General features: G+C 36.5%; 1 protein-coding gene across 2 annotated transcripts; it reads left to right on the top strand.

Moving 5' to 3' along the window:
- The first annotated feature begins 235 nt into the window (after positions 1–235).
- map2k7 (mitogen-activated protein kinase kinase 7) lies at positions 236–21,417 on the top strand. Of its 2 annotated transcripts, XM_051897723.1 has the most exons (12): positions 236–429; positions 4,854–4,901; positions 7,790–7,934; positions 8,038–8,104; positions 8,196–8,309; positions 9,433–9,552; positions 12,305–12,412; positions 12,527–12,706; positions 13,543–13,623; positions 14,322–14,464; positions 14,572–14,617; positions 14,731–21,417. In XM_051897723.1, the coding sequence occupies exons 1-12, from the start codon at positions 306–308 to the stop codon at positions 14,869–14,871; spliced, it is 1,317 nt and encodes a 438-aa protein (XP_051753683.1). In that variant the 5' UTR covers positions 236–305; the 3' UTR covers positions 14,872–21,417. The 2 variants fall into 2 exon arrangements, with proteins under 2 accessions (XP_051753683.1, XP_051753693.1); XM_051897733.1 differs by lacking the exon at positions 4,854–4,901.
- The last annotated feature ends 2,388 nt before the right edge of the window (positions 21,418–23,805 follow it).

Here is a 23,805-nt window from a genome sequence, read left to right as displayed (position 1 = left end):
AAGTCAGGAAAAAGTGCCAGGAACGGTAAAAAAAAAAAATATTTTTATAGAATAATAAAATAAAGCGTGCATTTAAAAATACATTAATGAGAAATAAGAATATTCTCCTGGATACATAAACAAAAATATGATTAGTGATTGATTTCTGTGTGTCCTTGGGAGCTAATTTTATATATTTAGATAAACTATTTTGCCTTTTCTGCTCATTGGTCGCTAGAGGGCAGTTGTGAAAGCGCTGTGTTTCCTCTGTCGCCGCTAGAGAGCAGTGAGTCGCGGCGCTTGATGGTGCTGCTGAAGTTTTCAAGATGTCGTCGCTGGAGCAGAGACTCTCCCGAATCGAGGAGAAACTCAAGCAGGAAAATAAAGAAGCCCGCAAACGAATCGACCTGAACATCGACATGAGCCCGCAGCGGTCGCGTCCGAGGCCAAGTGAGTGTTTGAGAGAGTGAACGGGTGATTGATCATAATGACGGAGGGATGAAATGCATTCTACATGATATAAACAAACAAACCGATAAAATCCTGACACTTCACTCACATTCACCCTCATGATTCGCTCTTAATGATCTAGGGGGGTTTTGTTTATCAGAGTTTGTATTCCAAATGGTTTATTACGGGTTTGGTCTTTAAAATAAATAAATAAAAATATCTGGCAGTCAGCTCACTAGCGTTAGCCTGGCGGCTAGCTGTTTAGCAGGCCCTGATACTCACATATCATTCTGACTATGTGTCTGTCTGATTCTCACATTTCTATCTGTCTGAAAGACTGTTTTGTCATTTATCTGTCAGATTGTTGTCTGTTCTCACATAGTATTAGTGGGAATATCATCATTTAGAGATGGCTGTTGGTGTTTAGTGTTGTAAAGTCATCAGTCATGGCAGACTTGTGTTGTTGTGAATTGCTGGTTTGGGTTTTCTCTGAGACTGTCACTAGTAGGTATTTAGAGAAAATACATGTTTTCTTTCTCCTTTATAATTTAATGTCTTAAATCTTTGTCTCTAAGAGAACTGTCTTGAAACCATGGCCACATTGTAGTGATTTATAGAGATGAAGGGAAACATTTCATATCATTAAAAGTGTTTTAACATTCATTTTATGTGAAAGATTTGGGCTGTTCCTGCGTAAGTGAAGTGTAAGATCTGTTCTCAAACCTCATCCACACACAGAAATATTCACTGACAGTGTGGTTGAATTGATGTGCTGATGTCCCAGCACATTAAGTTTCTGGATGCTCAATGTTCCTGTCAATTGTTGTCTTGTGCTGGCACTTTTTTACTCTAATCATACACACTTTCAGATTGACCGCTTGTGTCTGTATAAAATGCAGAAATAATTTAGTCTCTGGATGCTGTTACATGGTCATAGACAGTGACTGAAGCCAGTAAACAGCATGTGCTAATTCCTTATCCTATGTTTACATTTAGCATTATCAATGAAATTGTTTCACTGATGTTTTGCTGTTTTCATCAGTGAAAAGTAAAAGACCTGAGAATCATTTTAAAAAGGGTTTTTTATGCTTTTTAATGTTTTCCTTTTTCTTTAGTTTGTAATCTGTTTGTGCGTGTATACGATTCGCCAAGTTACAAAGCGATTTGTTCTAACAGCAGACCTGTCTAAAACACCTTGATCGAAGTCCGGATATTACTTCCTCAAACGTCTAGGTCACAATGTGAAATAGTAACATAATGCCTGCCCAAAGGCGTACGCAAAGAGAGAAGACGAGGGTTGAGGCTTCAGTGAATTGTAGGAGTGTAACAATATATCGTGTCACAATATATCGCAATACAAAAATGCAATAATATCGTATCGTGGATAGTGACAATATGTGTTGTGTATAGTTCACCCAAAATGAAAATTACTGTGTGAGGGAAAAAATCCAAGTTTACAGAGTTTTAACATCAGTACTACAATAAACTACAATATATAATGTTGAATATAATGTATAATGATGCAATGGGGGGAATATTTGTAGGTCCTGATAATGCCAAATGTCTTACTGTATGTTACCAGTAAAAAGTGGCCTACATTATTTTAAATATATCTAGTCAGTGACAGAGTGAAAACATATTCATCTAAAGTAAATCTGTGTTTCAGCGTTAGAATCATGAATATTTTTATTCTGGTGTCACCATGTCATTGGGTTACCAGCACCAAGTCCAAGCCTATTTATTTCTACCCCCAATGTAATACCAAATTTAGCATTTTGATCAACAGTACATTTTTTGTTATCCTTTTACCATATGTCTGAGAGCAGGGGTGTCCACATTTTTTTAAAAGGGGGCCAGATTCGATGTTGTGGACACATCTGGGGGCCGGGCCGGTTCCTTTTTTATATATATATATATATATAAACCACATATGGCACCTCGCTACATAGAATGGCTTTAGGGTATTTAATATATAAATACGAATGCACAAAACTGCAAGTTTATGACAAAAAATAGTAAGTAATTTGGCCTTTATTACTCATTTAATACATATCTACATTAAAAATTAATTACAATGAGATATTATCCTACATTTCTGACAAAATACCACAGTTACAGGTAGTGTTACCACTGTAATTCCATGATAAATGATGTTGAATTGTTGGTTTAAAAGTATTCTAACTGGATCGTCTCAATGTTTCTCCTGATTTGCACGTTAGTGTTGTTGATTAAGTCAGCGCTGTTTCAACTGACTTAAATCACAGAGAGATTTGCAGCTTGTACCTGAGACCTCTACGCTGAACTCGAACACTTCTCACTGGCTGTTTAGTGATCGTCTGATCGAGACACTCAGCAAGTAAACACATTTGTGAGCTCGGGAGTCGCGCCCTGTGCGCTGCGCACAAGTAGCGCTGTTTTGTTCCGCTTTTGGCGCTTTAATGTTTCCCTGGCCTAAATTCTAGTACTGCCACCTTGTGTTGACATTGTGAAACTGCACAATTTGTAAATTATGCATGGCGGGCCATGTATAACAGATTTTAATAGACAGGCTGCGGGCCGTTTGAAATTTTTCCCCGGGCCGTAGTTTGGACAACCCTGTCTTAGAATATCGCAATAATGTATCGTGATATGTATCGAATCGTGACATGATGGTATCGTTACACCCCCAGTGAATTGTAGTAGTGTTGTATGTCATGGAGACACTGTGTGTTTAGATGTGCAAGCAAAACAGCTTTGTTTGGCCTTCCGAAAACAGATGAAAGGTTAAGATTATGCTGTTCCTGAGCAATTCAAAATTTTTCTTGTGCACAGCACATTTTTACAGAGGACAGCTTTCTGAACCTGGGAGAGTAAAGCGCTATAGGTTATATAGAAAGACTACTTTGCAACAGAATCCAACTAGGGCTTGAACTCGTATTGTAAAACTGATGACAGTATTAACTGTGTGCCTTAGAAGCTTAGCTTGCATCGTGATTATGGTAAGGGGCATTACATTTCCGACACGCTTGAGGTGTTTGGCCAATCACAACACGCTGGGTCTGCTGGCCAATCAGAGTGTACTGAGCTTTTCAGAAGGAGGGGCTTTGTAGAAATCAGCGTGTTTCAGACAGACTGGGAATAGAGGTGCTTCTGCTATAATGTGCAGTATGTAAAAAAAATAATGTTTTTTTTGAACATTAAAGAATGTTAACTGAATCTATTACACCCAATAGTCAAAATAATGAACTTTTAAAATAGCATCATTTGATATGACCTAGGGCTGTGTGATTAATCGTAACGCAATTTCGATTTTGATTTTGGCTTCCAGCGATTATGAAAACAAGATAATCGAGGTAAAATGATTATTGTGCTGCTGCCCCATTTTGTCCTGTGCACCTTTCTTTCACAGCGATGTGCTTTCTTTCCTCCCTAAAAGCCCAAACTTAACATCCAAATTAGCCAAATAAGTGGTGTAAAATGCAGTCTACTGTTGCTAAACTGCGGGACATGTTTGATATTAAATGTGTTTTGTTATTAAAAACATATTAAGCCACAAAAGAGATACTGTTCTCCAGGCGGCTTTCTGTGTGCGCGCTCCGAGTTGGAGCCGAACGCGGATAAGCAAATGGGCTTTTGAAAAGGCACCTAAACAAAAAAATGTTAGAAATGTCAAAATGCCTTTTTTGGAGAGTATTCACGCAAATACAGTGGGTTATGGCTTAAGTAAACGTACACAGTTGAGAAAGAAAATGCATCTGTAACAGTATACTGGATCCGTGCATTGGCTTTAAAGTGACAGTAGCCTAATAAACCTGCTGCTGTCTGTCATTAATGATAATTAAACAACAAATGACAAACGAAAATCACTCACTGATATTGATTGAATAACTTAAGTAGCTTTAATAAGGATTAATCTATACGTGTACAGTAAGTTTGGGAATCTCTGGACTAATAATCAATTTAAAAGGACAGTACACACCAAAATGAAAACTGTCATGAATTTCTCCCCCCTCATGTCATTCCAAAACTGTATGACATTCTTTCTTCTGTGGAAGAAGCAAAATATCGTCAAAATCCAAAAAAAATTTGAGACAGAAATTGTCAATATCGTACACACCTACACCTACAGAATTTTTGTTTTGGGTTAGGGTTTCAGCCTAGTGTAGTGCTTTCTCAGGTGTAAGTAATATTACCATATTTAAATCCATTTGGCTTAATTAACAGATTTCCCCCTTATATTGGGGGATTCTGTCATTAGCTGGATGTGTGTGTGTGTTTTTTCTTAGGTGGTGTTAGTATTAAATAGGCTAGATGGTAGTGTGCTTGTGTTGAAGGTGAATCATAACCTATGAAGAGAGGACACAGTGATTCCCGTAGGTGTGTGTGGGCTTTTTTTTGTTTTTTGTAATGAGTGTGTGTGTGTATTTTCTCTCCTCTGTATCTAGTCATCGTGATCCAGCTCAGTCCAGCTCCAGCTCCCTCCCAGCGCGCAGGTACCATCATCATCATCATCATCATCATCATCACTACATCACGCTGCATCACCCTCTCTCTCCCTCTTTACCTTGCAGGTTACATTCACTTCAATCTCTCTTTTGCTCACTTCTCTCTTTCTCAGTCATTCTTCTCCATTTTAATATTCTACTAACTATCATTCCTTTTGTCTCTTCCTCACGCTCTTTCTAAAAGTCAACATGAAATGGCATTTGCAATCCTTTTTACTTTCGCATTGTGGTGTGAAACAGGGTCTTCAACAAGAATAAATGCAAGAAAGGACTTGATTTTTTTCAACAGTAATTGATTGGTGTGAAAGTGGTTTGAGAGGAAAGTTGTGCCAGAAGCAGATTCTGGTTCCTACATGTTGATGAAAAACAATTAAATCCTTTTTTTCCCTCTCTGGATTATCATGCACTTATGTCTCTTTCAGAATAATGTTGCAGTTTTGTATGGAAGTAAAATACGATTATCTTAATTTAGATAATTTTCTGTGTGCTGCTATTAAGCAGAGTTCAAGCTGTTTAATATTTAAACGTTGATGTGTAAGATTAAATAAGTTTAAACGTTTACTGAATTTACCTTTTAATTCATTTTGTAATTTATCTATAAATTATAATCACATCTGAAGTTTAAGAAACAAAGTCAGTTACATGTTTTTGAAAGATGTCTATGCTCACTAGGGCTGTATCTTATTTGATCAAAAACAGAAATATTTTAAAAAGTAATTTATTCCTGTGATGCAAAGCTGAATTGTCAGCATCATTACTCCAGTCTTTAGTGTCACATGATCCTTCAGAAATCATTCTAATATGCTGATTTACTGCTCAAGAAATATTATTTCTTCTTATAAATGTTATAAACAGTCGTACAGTTTAATATTTTTGTGGAATCCAGGATGCATTTATTCTTTGAATAGAAAGTTCAAAAGCACTTTTTTAACATTATACATTTTTACTGTAATTTTTGATTAATTTAATGCATCCTTGCTGAATGAAACTATTAATTTCTTTAAAAAAAAATTCTCTTGACCCCAAACTGTTAATAAGTTCCGAAAAGTAAATTAATAAAGTAAATAGGGTAATTTCAGGGTTATTTCATGTTGGCTTTAATCTCATACAGCTTTCTTTCATTAATCTCATTTACATAAATTCTATAATTTCATCAAATGCATGGTGTTTGTTTAGGGAACACATCCATTTTCCTTACTTTCAGTGTTGAACTCTCACACTATTTTTGTTCACTTTGTCTATATTCAAAAATCTTCATCTTATTTTCTTCCTTTCATTTCTTTAATTCCATCTCTCATTCCCTTTTTCCACCTGAACATGAAAAGGGATCTGCGAGCGTGTGTGTGGTGTGAGACCTGTGTGTAGGATTAACTTGTTTTTTGGAAGATCAGACATTGTGCATGTTGTGGCTATAACTGCACGGCCCGACTGAGTGAACACCTCCACACACAAACACAAAGCTATGACGGCACTCGACAAGGTCTTCTGTGTTGAGTAACTGTTGGGTTTGAGCTTGTCTGGCCTCTCCTGTCTCTCAGCTCTTTGTCCGCTCTTTCCGGAAGAGACGGCTTCGGCTCTGTTTTCTGCACAGTTGTGAATTACGGCCGTGTAGCCGCCTGTATGTGTGCGTCCAGCAGGGGTTTCTGCACCGAATTGCTTGACCTCACTGACTAACCTAAGCTAACCGATTCTCTCCCATGAACAGGTTTTCCTGAGCAGGAATCAGAAGTTCAACAGTTATTCCTTTCTCCTTTTCCTCTTTATTTACTTTTTGTCCAACCCTGAAAAAGCAGTGTCATTTCTATGCTCAAACAACATGTAGAAAATGTATAAAATGTTTAGTTTTGCACGGTTTGGTGAGCGAATGTCAAATGTCACCCGTTGGTGACTTCTGCTTGTCTCTCATAAGACTCTGCCCCGGTGCATGCTGGGAATGCTAACACTAACTCCAATGGCTGGTTTTCACTGTTTGGCAGCCTTTTCACTTCTGTGTATGAGTGTGTCTGATCTTGGCATGACATGGACAGTTATTACTGATTTACTGGGGAAATATTATTGATATTTCCTCAGGATTTTAAATAGTCACAAATGTCTTTAAGACAGTAAAACAGACTTTGACTTTGACTTGGACGGTAATTAAACATTGACCCAAAATGTGCCCCACAACTCACAATCAAGTTGTAGTGAATCTCACAAAACCTGTCAAGAAAAAACAGGTCATATTTTAAAAGATCATTAATATATTTATTATTATTAGAAAGAAATCTATTATTATTATTATTATTATTATGAGACAGATATCTTATGATTTTATCTATAATAACATCAACAATAATAATTGTTAAACAAATTTGTTTTTATTATTATTTAACAATAATAATTATTATTTTCATTAGATAACATTTTTTTATTATCTTATTAAAATAATTAGAAAACAAATCAATTTTTATTATAATTGTTGTAATAACAGTAAATTAGAAATTTTATTATATATATTATATTTTATTATTTAATAATTTATATTAATATTATTATTTCAACATTGAAAGCTATATTATATGATATTATATTATATTAATTACCAACATACAGTAGAAAATGAAGAATGGCATTTAAAAATAAGCATGTTGCAGTTTGACAATATTTTCATACATGTTACCCCCAGTTATTAGTAGTCTACTGTACTGAGAGAGGGGAAATAGACCTCGGAGTGAATCTGGATCAGCTGTCAGATTCTGGACCCTCAGACCTGAGGCTCTTAATTTAGGGTCCTTCATGAACATTTGTCCCTGTAATGGCCATCAATTGACGGTCACTGACTTCCTGTCTTCTGTCCTTTCCCCCACTCTTTCCAACCTTCTGGTCTATCTATACAGCTTTACAGTTACCATTGGCCAACGATGGAGGAAGTCGCTCATCCTCTTCAGAAAGTTCTCCTCAACACCCCTCGTACCCTAGCAGACCCCGACAAATGCTCACGCTTCCCACGCCACCCTACAGCCTACAGAAGAGCCTGGAGAAGTACGTCACATGCACAGCATGGTGTAGTTTGCTCAGTTCTCATTTTAAGAAAGTAAAGGTCTTGGTGTGTTAATCTGTTGCTTGCTTATGGTTTCGTCTTCAGTGCTGAAATCGATCAAAAGCTTCAGGAAATCATGAAACAAACCGGATATCTGAAGATTGATGGACAGGTGAGTCACTAGTCAGAGTCTGTCTTTATAGATCCTGGAGGTACTGAATGTGGAAAAAGTGGCCGACCACTTGTGCTTGTGTGTTCTCCAGCGTTACCCTGCAGAGGTGACGGATCTGATCAGTGAGGGGGAGATCGGCAGTGGAACCTGTGGACAGGTGTTTAAAGTTCGCTTTAAGAAGACTGGCCATGTCATTGCTGTCAAGGTCAGTTCAGCACTCTGCTCAACCTATTGTTGCTGATAATTAGTGATGGACACTTTGCAAACATGCTTTGAAACCTTTTGCGAATCATTCACTTCAAACTATTGATTTGGATTGTATAAAACTGCCATAGTCAGGTGATTTCAGTAAACAAGTCTGTTTAGAAACGTTTTGAAATTTCAGTGGTTCACTGCTAATGGGGTGATGATCTCTGTGAACCCATGAACCGGTGTCTATATATATGATTTTTACCTGATCTCGGATCAGTTTTATAGGTTTTAAGACATTTAATGACACATTTATATAATAAAGAGGGAGAGTTGTAGTTAAAAGTCTCTCACTGGTCTGATTAACCAAGCTTTCCATAAAACAAACTAAATAAGCCCTACAATTTAAGAAAATAACAGATATTATGGAGACACTACATATTTAGTATTACACCTTCAATGAAATGTGCATTTGTTTTGTAAAAGGTGTTTTAATGCATGTTATTTGCATTAAAGTGGTATTTACACTGTTCTGACCAGCAGGCATCAGTGTGTGGCGTTACGAGTGCTTCGAAAGAGTGAATTATTTTGTGAAGCAAGTGGTTTAATTGATTCAAAGTTTCGAAATGCTTCGTTTCTCCCATCACTACTGATAATACAGAGTTGGTCTTTTTCTGGATGGGATTAAACCAGGGGTTTTCAAACTTTTTGATCAAGGACCCCTAAATTTGATGATGCCCTCACAGGGGACCTCATTCCTAAATTATAAAACATATATATCTATATATTTTAAGACTCAAACTTAAGATTTTTACTGAGGAAATTAGTAGGTGTGATATCAAAAATAAAAATAATTGCCATTTATATATTGTCATTGTACTTAAGCCAAAAGAAATTTAAATATTATCCAGAAACTATTATTCAAATTTTTGGATGATGGAGTTTGTGTCCATGTATTTGTCTTCTTGAACTTTCCTTGTAATTACTGAGTCATTAAAACAGCGGTTAAGGCAGGAGTAATTACTGTCTACTAATTACATCACTGCTCTTTGTGTGGATAGATTGTGTTGTTCTAGTAGTGTTTATTTGAGCGTGTTCCCTGTGTGTGTGTGTGTGTGTGTGTGTGTTTTTCCCTGCAGCAAATGAGGAGGACAGGTAATAAAGACGAGAATAAGAGAATCCTCATGGATCTTGACGTTGTGTTGAAGAGTCATGACTGTCCGTACATCATTCAGTGCTATGGAGCAATAGTCACCAATGTAAGTGTCAAGTCAAGTCACCTTTATTTATATAGCGCTTTATACAATACAGATTGTTTCAAAGCAGCTTTACAGTAATAAACAGGAAAATTATGATTCAGTGATGCTAACAGAAAACAGTTCTGCTGTAAGCAGCTCTAAAAAGTCAACAGTAAACAGTCATTATTCAGTTGAAATCAATTCAGTGTTGATTCATTTTGGTTCAATAACTGTAAAGTACATCAATTATGAAATAAGTTCAGTTGAGCTATAAGTTGAGTTTTTATCCAATAGTGTCAGTGCAGTTATATCAGTAATATTACTGAATGTTACGTGTCCCGAACTAAGCAAGCCAGAGGCGACAGTGGGAACCCAAACTCCAACAGGTGACAGAAATGGAGAAAAAAAAACCTTGGGAAGAATCAGGCTCAGTCGGGGGACCAGTCCTTCTTTGGTCAACGAACGAACATGGTGTGATTTATGATTCAGGCTGCGTCAGAAGTCAGATTGTGGATCGGTAGCATTCAAAATATTTCATCCAGTTCCCTCTGCTTGAAGATTGGATTCATCACGCTGGTATGGAGAGGAAGCTGGCCATAGGGGTCTGTGCAGAGGACTTGTCTGGTTCTTGTGGACTTTGCTGAGGATCTGTGCCAATGGCTGTCATGTCGACAAGGTCTTCAAGGGGATTGTTCTAGTAGACATGGTCTCTGCTGACATTCAGGGCTGCAATGAGGTTGTGTCTAGGTGCAGGTCCATCTGATCTGGGTATGACCTGGATCCAGCTGACTACGGTAACCTCGGGATAAGGATGAGACAGACAGTCTAGGGGTGAGCGATCTGATGATTTTATATCGTGATCGGTCTTGAAGACGTCCATAATCTACTTTTCAAGCAAATTGTAGAGATTGTGATCTTTTATGTCCTCGAAATAATGTTAAAATACAGCAATAACTGCCTACAAGGTGGCTGTGTTGACTGGCCAAATTATATCATGCGTCTCTATCGTGTTTTTCATGCGTGGTGTAAAGTAGTAGAGGGATACAACCTTGATTGGATGATAAGAGCAAATAATTTAATTTTTTTAACTGATAAGAGCAGTCTAAGTACTATGATACAGTCTAAATCCTCACAGATACTACTTCTTTCTAAGAAGGAACATAGTTGTAAGGATACTGCCTTTTCTAGTAGTTTTGACAGAAAAGAGAGATGGTCTGTAATTAATTAATTCTAAAGGATCAAGTTATGTTTCTTTTAATGAGAGGTTTAATAACAGCCAGTTTAAACGTTTTTTGTACGTATCATAATGACTGATTAATAATATTAAGAAGAGGTTCTGTGAATTCTGGAAGCATCACTTTCAGTAGCTTAGTTGGTATAGGTTCTAACATACATGTTGTTGGTTTTGATTATTTAACAAGTTTAGACAATTCTTCCTCTCCTATTGCAAAGAATGAATGGAATTGTTCCTCAGGGGGTCTATTGCACATTGTCTTATGCGATGCTGTAGATTGTTCCATGGTTATAATTTTCTCTCTAATAGTATCAATCTTGCAAGTAAAGAAATTCATTCAAGAAATTCAAGTCATTACTGCTGTACTGTTTGTCTGAAGTTGAAGCTTTATTTCTCATTAATTTAGCCACTGTATCAAATAAATACCTAGGGTTGTGTTTGTTCTCTTCTAAGAGAGTTTAAAAGTAAGCAGATCTAGCAGTTTTTAAGGCCTTTCTGTATGCAGTAACACTGTCCTTCCACAAAATGCGAAATACCTCTAGTTTTGTTTTCTTCCAGCTGCGCTTCATTTTTCGGGCTGCTCTCTTGAGGGCGCGAGTGTACTCATCTTCTTTAAGAACAAACGAGCAACCGTGTCTAAAATACTGGAAAAGAGATAGTAGTTTCTGTTGCAACATGAAGTTCTTCTAAGCAATCTGGTATGTTGAGGAGTTGAAAATGATCAGGAAGATTATTCATAAAGCAGTCTTTAGTGGTAGAAGTGATAGTTCTACCATATTTGTAACAGGGAGATGGTTTTGCAGCCTTGGCTAAATGGACTATACACAAAATTAGATAATGATCCGAGATGTCATCGCTCTGCTGCAGAAAGCCATCAACATCGATTCCATGTGACAATATTCGATCTAAAGTATGATTACGACAATGAGTGGGTCCTGACACGTGTTGCCAAACTCCAATAGTGTTTAGAATGTCTATAAATGCCAATCCCAGTGCGTCTTTTTCATTATCTTCATGGATATTAATATCACTAACAATTAAGACTTTATCTGCAGCCAGTACTAACTCCAGTAGAAAATCAGGAAAATCTTTAATAAAGTCTTTATGGTGCCCTGGTTACTTTTCATGCAGTGTGTAATATAATTGTTTGTGAATGTAAAAGGTCTGCAAAGTTGTAAAGATCAAAGTGTACGACAAATAAAGTTATTGTCTCCTAAAAGAAAGAATTGATTCTGATCTATCACTGTGTATCAAGCTTTGAGGAAGCCTTCAGAGCTGAAATTCAGATACAGTAATAGGCATTTTGTTTTCGACACGAGCTGTACGTGGTGGACCAATCACAACAGACTGGTCCGTCTGGCTAATCAGAGCGGAGTAGGCTCGTAGAGTGAGAGACTGAATCTTCGAACAAACCATTTTCAGAAAACCTATTGTAGATCTCCAAAACAAATTTAGGAACCTTTAAAATAGCATAATAGGGGCACTTTAAATATATTGAATTACTTATTTATTTATTTAAGGGTGTCTCTTCCTCTGTAGACGGATGTGTTCATCGCCATGGAACTAATGGGGACGTGTGCAGAGAAGCTGAAGAAGAGGATCCAGGGTCCCATACCAGAGGCCATTCTGGGAAAGATGACTGTGGCTGTAAGACTTTAAATTCACCAGATTCAGAATGGCATCTACTATTGGTTAGATACTGTTCTGTTTGCAAGTTAAATCTCTCAGATCCTATTTCTCACTTTTTCTTTTTGTATGTAGATTGTGAAGGCTCTGCTTTATCTGAAAGAGAAACACGGAGTCATTCACCGAGACGTGAAGCCATCTAATATCTTGTTGGATGCCAAAGGGCAGATCAAATTGTGTGATTTTGGCATCAGTGGCCGACTGGTGGATTCTAAGGCCAAGACTCGCAGCGCCGGATGTGCTGCTTACATGGCGGTGAGCATACAGTGGGGTTTTAATGTCATAAAGTTTGAGGATTTTGAAAAAATATAAAACCAAAGCAACATTATGGGGTAAAATTTAAATTATATATATAAAATTCTGCAGTATTTGTAGGTTGCTAATAGGGATGTGCCCGAATACCATATTCGGAAAGGAAATGACGTGTACTACGGAGCCCTACATGAGATGGGAGGAAAAAATATGTTTCTTTCTATATATATATATATATATATATATATATATATATATATATATAATATGCTTTCTCTCGCAATTATATAGTTGGGTACTTATAATGTAAATAATTTGCCAGCTTCAGGAAACTGCTGTTAATATGCGAAGTATTGAAATCGCTTTTGAATGCAAGTGTACTTTTACTTTCACTTTCGAGGTTCGCAATCACACGTTCTGTGTGTATACTAGAGAGCATCAGTACTTATTACACATTTCACAAGATTAGATATTTGTCAGTGATGCTCAGGAACTGCAAACCATTCACCATTGTCCTATCAGCTATCTCTACTTACTCTCTTTACGTGGTAAGTGAAATCTGTTTACTACTAAGTAACAGGCTCCTGCTAGCAAACGACTAACCATGTCCCTTTCGGGGCTCCGTAGACTACGTTTTATTTTCCCTGTGCCTTTCCAAATGCGGATTTAGTATTCGGGCACACCCCTAGTCGCTAATCAAAAATGCTAATTTATCCTGCTGTCATTAAAGCAAAAGGTGGACATAATATAGGAATTACTGTTTTACTCAGTGACAGCCTTTTCCATATTATGCATCTTGCATATTTTTCATCTCTTGTGTTTTTTTGTTTTGTTTTTAGCCTGAGAGAATAGACCCTCCAGACCCCAGTAAGCCAGACTATGACATCAGAGCTGACGTCTGGAGTCTTGGCATTTCTCTGGTGAGTTCTTCCTACATCTTGTTGAGCTGACCCTTGTTTACTGGGATTATTTTGCTGGCCAGCACTTGGTTTCATGTAGGGGGTGTTATATAATTATTATATGTTTTGATCACTCTTTTACTTTGCTTAGATGTGGAATTTAATGCTACCATTCAAAAACTTGGTGTCAGTATGATTTTTTTTTTTTTTTTGTTGTTGTTGAAAGAAATGAATACTTTTATTCAGGAAGGACGTAATTTGTCGAAACAATGCATGTTTCCACAAAAAAGATTAAGCAGCAAAAACTGTTTTCAACATTGATAATAATAAGAACCATTATTAATAATTGACCAATAATAATTGAGCATTAAATCAGCATATTAGAATCAATTCTGAAGGATCGTGTGACTATGAAGACTGGAGTAATGATGCTGAAAATTTAACCTTACCATCACAGGAATAAATTACTTTTTAAAATGTATTATAATGCAAAACAGTTAGTTTAAAATAATATTTCACAATATTACTGTTTTTACTGTAGTTTTGACCAAATAAACGCAGCCTTGGTGAGAATAAGAACCTTCTTTTAAAAACATTACAAATCTTACCAACCCCTAAGTTTTGAATGGTATTGTAAATGTAATTAAAGAGCTGCATTTCAAAACACAATCTACTTAAATAACTAAATGTGATTTGATTATATTCTTCCCTGCCTGTAGGTGGAGCTAGCAACAGGACAGTTTCCTTACAAGAACTGCAAAACAGACTTTGAGGTTCTCACCAAAGTTCTGCAAGAGGACCCGCCGGTCCTTCCTCTCAGCATGGGCTTTTCCCCTGACTTTCAGTCCTTCGTCAAAGACTGGTACGCCCACATTTAAATAAACATAAAGTTTTAGCACCAGTATCAGTCAGTTGTTTGGGTATGAGTTTTCTACAGATCTGAGTTTTCTTTATCTTCTTTATATGCAGCCTCACAAAGGATCACAGAAAAAGGCCAAAATACCACAAGCTGCTTGTAAGTATCAATCTCCCCTGTAACTTGAGCGTTAGTTTTAGTACTCAGTTCAATATCAAATATATAACATCTTAAGTAGCCTGTTCTGATCATTGTCTATTTTTTTTCTATAGGAACACAGTTTTATCCGTCGTTACGAGGTGTCAGAGGTAGACGTGGCGGGCTGGTTCCAGACGGTGATGGAGCGCACAGAGTCTCCTCGCAGCAGCCAGTGCTTCAGTCATCACCAGCTCCACTCTCTCTTCAGCAGGTAGCCAGGTGGAGAACGGCAGAAATGGGAGAGAAAGAATGACGCAATGTTGAGAAGTTGATGTAGAGACACAGATGGACAGGTTTGAAATGTAAAGTACGTTAACGAAAAAGACAGGATGGAGTGGAAATGGACCGATTGAGAGGGGAGAAGTGGCAGAAACAAAAGATAGAATGTTCATTTTGGAGTTTGACTGATCGACAGACAATCCTGGGCAGGTTTGATGTAAATCTGAAATATTTTTGTCCTCCTCATCCACCCATCGAACAGGATGGACCATTACAGGTTGCAGTCTAACACACTCACTGTGACACGCACGCACACGCACATTTGCAGTAACACTGTTTCACCAAACCGCCATATAAGTATGCGTACAATCCATTTAGTTCACTTCAAAATCCAAATCTGCACGTCATGAGGTCCTCCGTAGCCCCTTACTCAGGGACTGAACAGAGTAGTCGAACAACACTGTGCAATGGTGTGTGTGTGAGTGTGTGTTATCCATTTATCAGTCCTAGTTCTTCACTTTCCTGTACGATTCAAGTACACCTTCTGTTCACAGCCATTAATTGAATCCAAGCAAATAGAAACTAGCGAGATAATAGCTTTGTGATATATCATAAATTATGTTTTATAGAAGTGTTTTTTTCTATGCTAGCAAAAATCAGCATATATTTCAGTAATTGTAACACATACTTAAAGCGTTAGTGATTCTTAGTGGTAGAAATTCTAATCCTTGATGTTTAGATTTTTATAACTAGTTTGGTCTGGAATTTCATTTATGGAAATAGATATATTGGCTAAGAGAGAAGGTTGTATAATAAGATAAAACTAGTGGTTGACCGATAAGGGTGTTTTTAAAGGTGAAGTGTATAATTTTCTCGATGCTACAATGCTTCATATTCCAATTTAATATGCTAAAACAACTATAAATGAGCAATCTGTTCGTTTGAGCAGCCTTACCCAACAACATTGGTTCGACGAATGGTGCGAATTTGGGGCAGGACTATCTGTTTTATCTAACCAATGGCAGATGGGAGGACTTTGCAGAAAAATTTTATTATACCATTTATAAATAACGTCATTATTTGTGCAATTCCATTAATGCTAGTCATGCAGAAATTACACACTTCACTTTCACTGGCGATGCTGATATCTAGAAAGACTTCACAAAATGGCCAAATTTTGCACTATGTATCGGTCTATCACTAGATAAAACACAAAAAAATTAGCCCAGAATTTGTAAAGTCATACAGAATGCCAACCTCAGGAAGACAAGTGTTAGAAATAGGGATTTTAACAGGATTTAGCAATGTTTTTCAGTCTTGAAACCACAATCAGAGTCACCAAAAGCAAACATGAGAGATGTTGTCAGAGTCACTCAGAAAGACAGGCGGGGGAGTTGGACTTTTCGCAGTTTGTTTCAAGTGTTTCCTCCACAAGAATAAAAAAAAGTCTCATTTTTTGAGTGGAACATTTCTGCTCTGATTCACCCGACTACCCAGACAACCGTTCATCATTTCATTCTCTTCTCTGTTCTCTCTTTCCCATGAGCATTTAAGTTCCTGCAAACCAAAGCATTTTTTTTTTTGACACAGCACTGCTTTTTTTCCTGCCAAGCTGTTGTTCTCAGAGGATTTCAGCACCTGCTCGTGGGTCGTGCTGAAGATGTTCAGCGACTTTCACAACCAAAGCTGTAGAGTTCACGATTCACTGCTTTAAGAAGCCAAATCACTGCTAGACTGAGTGAGGAAGCGTGTGAGGGGGGGAAAAAGAAAGAAAATATGACTAAACAAATCAGCAATGAAAGATTTAGAGGGTAATGGTACGTTGAGACAGGAAGTATGTTGTTATATAAGGGACTGAAGAAAGAGTAATGAACGTAAATAATGGGACGCGAGAGAAAATTAGGAGAAAGGCATATGAAAGTATGAAAGAAAGTCTCCAGTGAAGTCTTATAGAAAGTATAGATTTTTTTTTTTTTGAGAGGTTTGGTGATATTTCAGGGCTGACCGTAACAGGTGTTGGCTGTTTTATAGATCGCTGTGTTGTGAGCTAGCTGGACGTTGCATAAAAGCTTTCAATCATTTTGAACCAATGTACCAATTTTTATTTTTAGAGTTATTTTTAGTTTGTGTTTTGCATCTTACTGTTTTGTTTATTATCCTTGAAACTTTGTTCTTATTATCTGCTATTATTATTATTATTATTATTATTATATTTATTTATTATCTTACTGCTGCTACTGTTTACTTTAGATGCTGCTCTCAGTGATTATATTCCCCAAAGGATGAATCTTTATTTTTTTTCTAAACCAAATGCATAAAACACTGCAATGTCGACACATTTACCAAATACAAGAATGATTACCTGTAAAACGCATGATGTGGTTCATTAAGAGACATAGAGAAACCAAGCAAGGAAGTAAATTGAGAATCTATATATATACCTATATCTATATTTATATCTCAATAGTTTGTTTTTGAAACTATGGCACTATGCCAACTCACAAGCGTCACCGTTCACTCTAAGCAACTAATAAGAATGACTTCCAGTTATTTGTACAAAATAATAGACACCAGCTGGTAATATCTATATATATTTGAGCTAGATTTCCCTTATTACACCATTAGCTGTGGGTCACGCAAGCAGATATGTTTGTAATTGTCCTCCTGTGTCCGTCCTGTGGTGGATGAATTCATGAGTTTTATTCATCACCTAATCGGTTATTATTCACCTCGTTAAATATTTTGGCTGCTTCGATTGTGTTAATTTGACTATGCAATAACAACTATTTAGTAAAAGAATTCTGGAGATTTTGCCCCAAATTCATCAGTTTGCAGATTCTTTTGGATCTGATCATGATAGACATTTTGGAAGTTTTCCACTGAATTGGATTGACAAATTAATCAAAAGAGCTAATAAAACACAGGAAATGTGTAAAATCCTTTGTTTTTGTTTTTCTAACACTATATTTAACAATGAGCTGTAACTATTGCCCTCCCAATAGTTTCTTCACTCCTTTCAGATGCCAAATAGAATCTCTAACAGGACTCTTGCTGTCAACATAACACTGGTTTCCTGTTTGGTGTTGATATTCATCACAGATACTGTGCGACCTGCCTGTCTGTCTGTCCGTCATTCTCTCAGTAGACCTTATAGATATGACCGCAGCATTACACACCAAAGGCGTCATCAATAAAGCAAATTCAAACCAGTGGCGTTGTTGTCATTAGGATGATTATTGTTATACTAGATGATGCTGGATTGTTATTCTAAGGACCTCGAATGAGGGATATACAGCTTCATGTATGTAATTTCCTGCAAGACTGTGGGGGGTGAGGTACTGGAAATGGCATCTTAGTGCTATGTTATTTTTCAGTCCTTCACCCTTCACTGTTGGGGTTTTATTTTGCTCACACACACACACACACGCCTATGGAAGCTTGTTTAATAAAAATTGCAATTGCAAATTTATATCTCACAGATATAAACTCGCAATTGTGAGAAAAAAGTCAGAATTGCTAGATGTAAACTCGCAATTACAAGGAAAAAAAAAGTCAAAATTGCGAGATATAAACTCTGCAATTCTTACTTTTTCCCAGAATTCCAAATTCTTGGAAAAAATCTGGAAAATAAAAAAAGAATTGAGAGATTAATTCGCAATCTCAAGAAATAAAGTTAGAATTGATATAAATTCACAGTTATGAAAAAAAAGTCAGAATTGCGAGATATAAACACAAATACAGGAAAAAAGTCAGAATTACGAGAAATAAACACAATTACAGGAAAAAAGTCAGAATTACGAGATATAAACACAAATACAGGAAAAAGAGTCAGAATTGCGAGATATAAACAATTACAGGGAAAAAAGTCAATTGTGAGAAACACAATTACAGGAAAAAAAGTCTGAATTGTAAGGTATAAACACAATTTTATTGGTTTGTTTTGCAATTCTGACTTTATTTAACGGGAAAAAAAAGGAACTATGAGAGATTAATTTGCAATTGCAAAAAATAGAATTGCGAGAAACTTTTATATTGTGAGAATTTATATCTCACAATTCGTACTTTATATTTCTCTGAATTGCGAGTCATAAACTTTGAATTGTGAGAAATGAATTCTGACATTTTTCATGCAATTGCAAGTTTATATCTCACAATTCTGACTTTTTCTCACAATTTTCACAGAATTGCGAGATAAGTTGCGATTTACCTTTTTTTTTTTTTTTTTTTTTTTTTTTTTTTAATTCCATGGCAGAAACAAGCTTCCATAGACACCTCTAAGGAAAAATGATCTGAGATGCTGATCCTTATGGTTTATGCTTGGTTTAAAGTGTACTTCCATTCACTGTTTTCTGGCACTATTTTAATTTGTTTTTAATTTGTAATTATTTTTTTATTTGCTTTTAATTGAATCAAAGCATCAGTTATTTGTGTGTTTTATTTTTTGAAATAGGCGTTTCTGTGAATAGGACAGAGATACCGCACCCATTTCTGGCGGTGGTAGTAGTTACACACCCCTGAACACCAAATGATGTTAACTAAACCAGTGCGTGCTGCTGTTTCATTAGCATTATTGTTTATCTCTCTCTCTCTCTGTGTATGTGTATCTGTGTGTGTGTGTGTGTGTGCGCGTGTGTTGCAGCATCACTGTTATTTTTGGAGTGTGTGCTCAGGCGTGTACTTTGCCGTCATGTTGTATGAGTCTTTATTACTTTTTTAGAATTGTCATTATTTTTTTTAAATTATCATAATAATGCCCCATCTGTAATTAAACCAAATACTCACTATGCAGTCACTCAAATCAAGTCCGTTTGCATTTTCCCTCCTGAACTTCCTGTATATACACAACTACTGGAGTCTCTTTATCTCTGTGACGAGCGAGTGAATATCACTTCCTCAGCTGGTGCGGAGAGAGAATTTGTGATCAATAGAGAGAGTGTTTTTTTTTTTTTTTTTTTTTTTTCTTCAATGAGCTGACATATTTAAGGATTGTACTGGGATGGGGTGGGTGGGGCGTGTTTGGGGTTGGTAGTTCGGAGAAATAGTTTGTCAAGTGCTGTAAGTATATCAATTGCATGTTATGATCTCTGAAGTAACTGCCATTGATTTTACATTTTGTTGTGGGGGGGGAGGGGAGACGAATATTTTCTTTATTTATGATTTTTACATATATATCCTGTATTTTTTTTCCCCCAATACATTGTGTTTTTAGAAAAAGACACACTTTTGCCTTTTTATGTCTCCTGACTTATTGATCTTAATATGCATTGTACAATTTTTACTTGTATCATTGGCTGATTTCAAGCCATTAATGATATTGTCATTTGTATTGATTCTTGACCTTTTGTTTGTTTTTCTTCCATGTTGTATTTGTGTCTGTTGATCTGTGAGTGCTAAGAGAGGTTTTAGCAAGACATTGTGTCTTCAGCTGTTAGAAAACCAAAAGTCTATTATTTTGTATCCGTTGTGGTCCTTTGTAACCGTTTTATTTTTTTGAATACGATTACCATTTTGTTTGCTCTTATTATTGTTATACTATTATCTTCAGGGTTAAGATCACACCAAATTAAGATGAGAAAAGTGGAACAGATTGCGAGTTATTGTTTCACCAATGGTTCCTGGGAATGTTGCATCAAAGGTGTGTCTTTTTCTGTTGAAGCTAAGCAATCATTTATTGCTCTGTTTTTCTTTTCTTTTTTCCCCCTCTTTTTTTTTTTTGTGTAGCTCATTTTCTTTCCTCTAGAGCTGTTATCACAGCTCTGTTTTGCTGTATGGTTACAATGTGTCTTTATGTGGAAATCTCACAATTTTTAGCTGCTGTTGCACTGGAGGTTTTTAAATTATTATTGTTATTATTATTAAAAATTGTCATGATGGAGTTTAGAACCATGTAGTTCACCAAATTCTATTTGACTCTCATAGATGGAATTTAGAAGTGTTTAAACCTGCTAATTCTGTTTGATGCGGCCGTTGACAAGCTGTTCAAGTCAAAAAGAACAGATTTCCATAATGTACTTTATTGATGTTGGCATCTTTAAACAGCTTGGAAAATATATTGTAAAAATTAGAAATGCTTTGTGCCAACGACAAACTTAGACATCCTTTCATGTTTTCTGGTATATGGATATATGAAAGTTATAGAACATAGATATTATGAAGCAACATTTTTAATTTTTGGAATTAGTTTGATTTAAACTAATATTTGATGTGGTATTTTAAAAATAAGACGCAACTACAACAGCTTGTCTTTTGTGAATATTGTTTGTTTTTTTTGTTTTTGTTTTTTTACTATTTATTATGTTTTCTTTTTTTGGGTACCAATATTCGAATGGAGCAGAAATATCCCAAACTGTTGTATTGTATTGAAATACAGCCATTACAGTTTTATCATCATTTTGATGCCCTCTTCCCCACGTTTTTGTTGTTTTCTCATTTCAAATGAAAGAAATGCCATTATATTGTGAATACCTCAGGATTTTTTTTTTCTTTTGGGAAAAATTACAAAACTTTCAAAAACTTAAAACAAATAAAATACAAAAAAAGTGTTTGTGGTTTATGTACTCTAATCAGAGCTTTCTGTTCTGCCTCTGAAAGAGGTGGGCAAGATCTTCATTGGACCATTGTTGATACAGATCACCCTAAAACAGAGAATATTACCACCAATCCACAATGAATTTCACTGAAATTGTTTGCAGAACAATTACAGGGAGGGATCACTATTTGCAAGATGTTTCACCCTGCCATGATCGATTGTTAATATGATTATTGAAAATATTCAAAAAAATGTTGAATGTTTATATGAGTGAAGTTCTCTGGCTATATGGCGTAGGTCAACTCAGTAGATGTGTTTGATTGTCAATGTCAGTATTAAAGGTACAATATGTATGCTTTTTTCGCCGCTAGGGGTCGCTAAACTCTTCAAAACAATAACTAAGGCGTAGATTGATGACGCATTGAATGAGTGTAGAATCATGGAACTTGTCATGTCGATGGATCTAATAATGTTTATGGAGAAATAATGTTTATGGATGAGTGAATGCATTCATGTTTTTAACATGACTGTGGTATGAAACAGGGCGTGGCTGAGAATCGCGGGCGCGATTGCTAATGAGAGACAGATATCAGTGCCACACGCGAGTCCCAGGGGATATAAAGGAATGAGGACATTTCATTCTACCGAACTACTCGCAAGTGCTGAAATACAACTCATACAGGTCAGTTTACTTGACGAATTAAAATTGTGAGGTAACGCAGCGCTGTTTCACTTGGTCTCACGTTACACTATCATACTAAACTGCATCTAAGAGTGTTGAAAGTTGTAATGTTATTCTGTGTATTAGTTTGTTGGCTGCATGAGACTAACAGTAAGCTAGATCAACATTAGAATATCTTACTGATGATATTGAGTTATAACATTGATTCGTCTTATGTAGGCTACATTTGCTTACCTTGTCTAATAAAGCGAAAGAGCGGCGTCTCTGTCAAGTCAAAGTTGTCGCAAAGCTCTCGCCATCTTGGAAACGCCACACCGATATTGATCCTCATTTTATTTCTCCTTTTGTCCAAAAGTTTGCTTGCCATGGTCCATAATGTTTGAACGAAACAACCGCATGCCGCTAGTTACGCAGCTGTCCACGTCTGTTGCCATGGTTACTGTGCGGCGCAAATGGAAACCAAGGATAACGCAGATATTACGTCATTGACAGGCGACAAGGGAGGGACGGGCACTATTGAAAATTGTGAATTTCTCTGAATTTACAAATTCTTGGAAACATTTAGGATAATGTAAGTACACAGCTGAACGAAATATATAACACTGTGCAAGTGGTTTTTGGATATTTTAATATAAAAATCTTACATATTGTGCCTTTAATATGTAAAGGGGTTTTTGATTATGATTTCACATTTTTAGCTTTAGTTAGTGTGTAATGTTGCTGTTAGAGCATAAATAATGTCTGCAGAGTTGTGATGCTCAAAGTTCAATGCAAAGGGAGATATTTTCTTTTACAGAAATCGCTTTTTAAAGACTACAACAAATGGCTGGTAGGGACTACAACAGGCTTCTTCCCGGTTTGGTGACATAACAAACCCTAAAATTTACATAAACCCTGTCCCCGGGAACACGCAACAAAGGGGTGAGGCCATGTTGGGCTGCTTTAGAGAAGAGGAAGAGTTGTAGTAGAGTGTTGTTGCCATGCCGTCATTTTACGCCAGACTGCTTCATAAACGAGAGTTAATTCAACGCTGGATTTGCACAAAACATTAACATGACGGCACATGCTAGTCGATGAGTTGAATCAACTCCACAGCAACTACATAAATTTATCCACTAACCATTTAGAAACTTTCAGTTTTATTCTAAAAGTTGTACCTTCTTCCCGAGTCTCTCCATCAGTGTCTGACTCTGGTTTGAACAAAGTAAGGCTGAACACCATTACTGACAATTGTCATTTTGGCTGCGTGAGATTCTCCAAATCTTGTTGTTGTTCAGCAACCGAAGCTGTTAAAGCTCCACCCTCTTCTGGAAAGCGGGCCGGGAGCAGCAGCTCATTTGTATTTAAAGGGACACACAAAAAGGTGTGTTTTTGCTCACAAGCTATAATAAATTATCTGTGGGGTATTTTGAGCTGCAACATTCTGGGGACACAAAAAAACTTATATTACATCTTGTAAAAGGTGCATTATAGGTCCGCTTTTAATATAAATTATATAAAATATAAAACATACACAAACCTGTTTCCCTCTGAGCTCTTGGAAAAGTTTACTGGATACTGTGTCGTATACAACCCTATAATGCTTACCTTTGGTTAAAAGAGAGAGTGGGCTGGGTGTGTGGGTTCCAAAGTGATTTTCTTAGCCCTTTTTCTCACTCTGGAGGTGTAAAGATCTCGGAGAGTGGACAGGGGAATCAATAACCTTCTCAGCCATCGATC

The sequence above is a fragment of the Ctenopharyngodon idella genome, chromosome 1, assembly GCF_019924925.1.
Source record: "Ctenopharyngodon idella isolate HZGC_01 chromosome 1, HZGC01, whole genome shotgun sequence".
Classification (NCBI taxonomy): domain Eukaryota; kingdom Metazoa; phylum Chordata; class Actinopteri; order Cypriniformes; family Xenocyprididae; genus Ctenopharyngodon; species Ctenopharyngodon idella.
Note: the sequence above shows the minus strand (reverse complement) of the source record. Positions and strands in the feature narration are given on the sequence as shown.

What these genes read in the sequence shown, in the direction of transcription:
- map2k7 (XM_051897723.1), top strand. Translation starts at nt 306, where the DNA reads ATGTCGTCGCTGGAGCAGAGACTCTCCCGAATCGAGGAGAAACTCAAG. An exon ending in CTACAGAAGAGCCTGGAGAA is followed by an intron (nt 7,935 to 8,037) that starts GTACGTCACATG and finishes TTTCGTCTTCAG; the next exon opens with TGCTGAAATCGATCAAAAGC. An exon ending in GGAGTCTTGGCATTTCTCTG is followed by an intron (nt 13,624 to 14,321) that starts GTGAGTTCTTCC and finishes CCCTGCCTGTAG; the next exon opens with GTGGAGCTAGCAACAGGACA.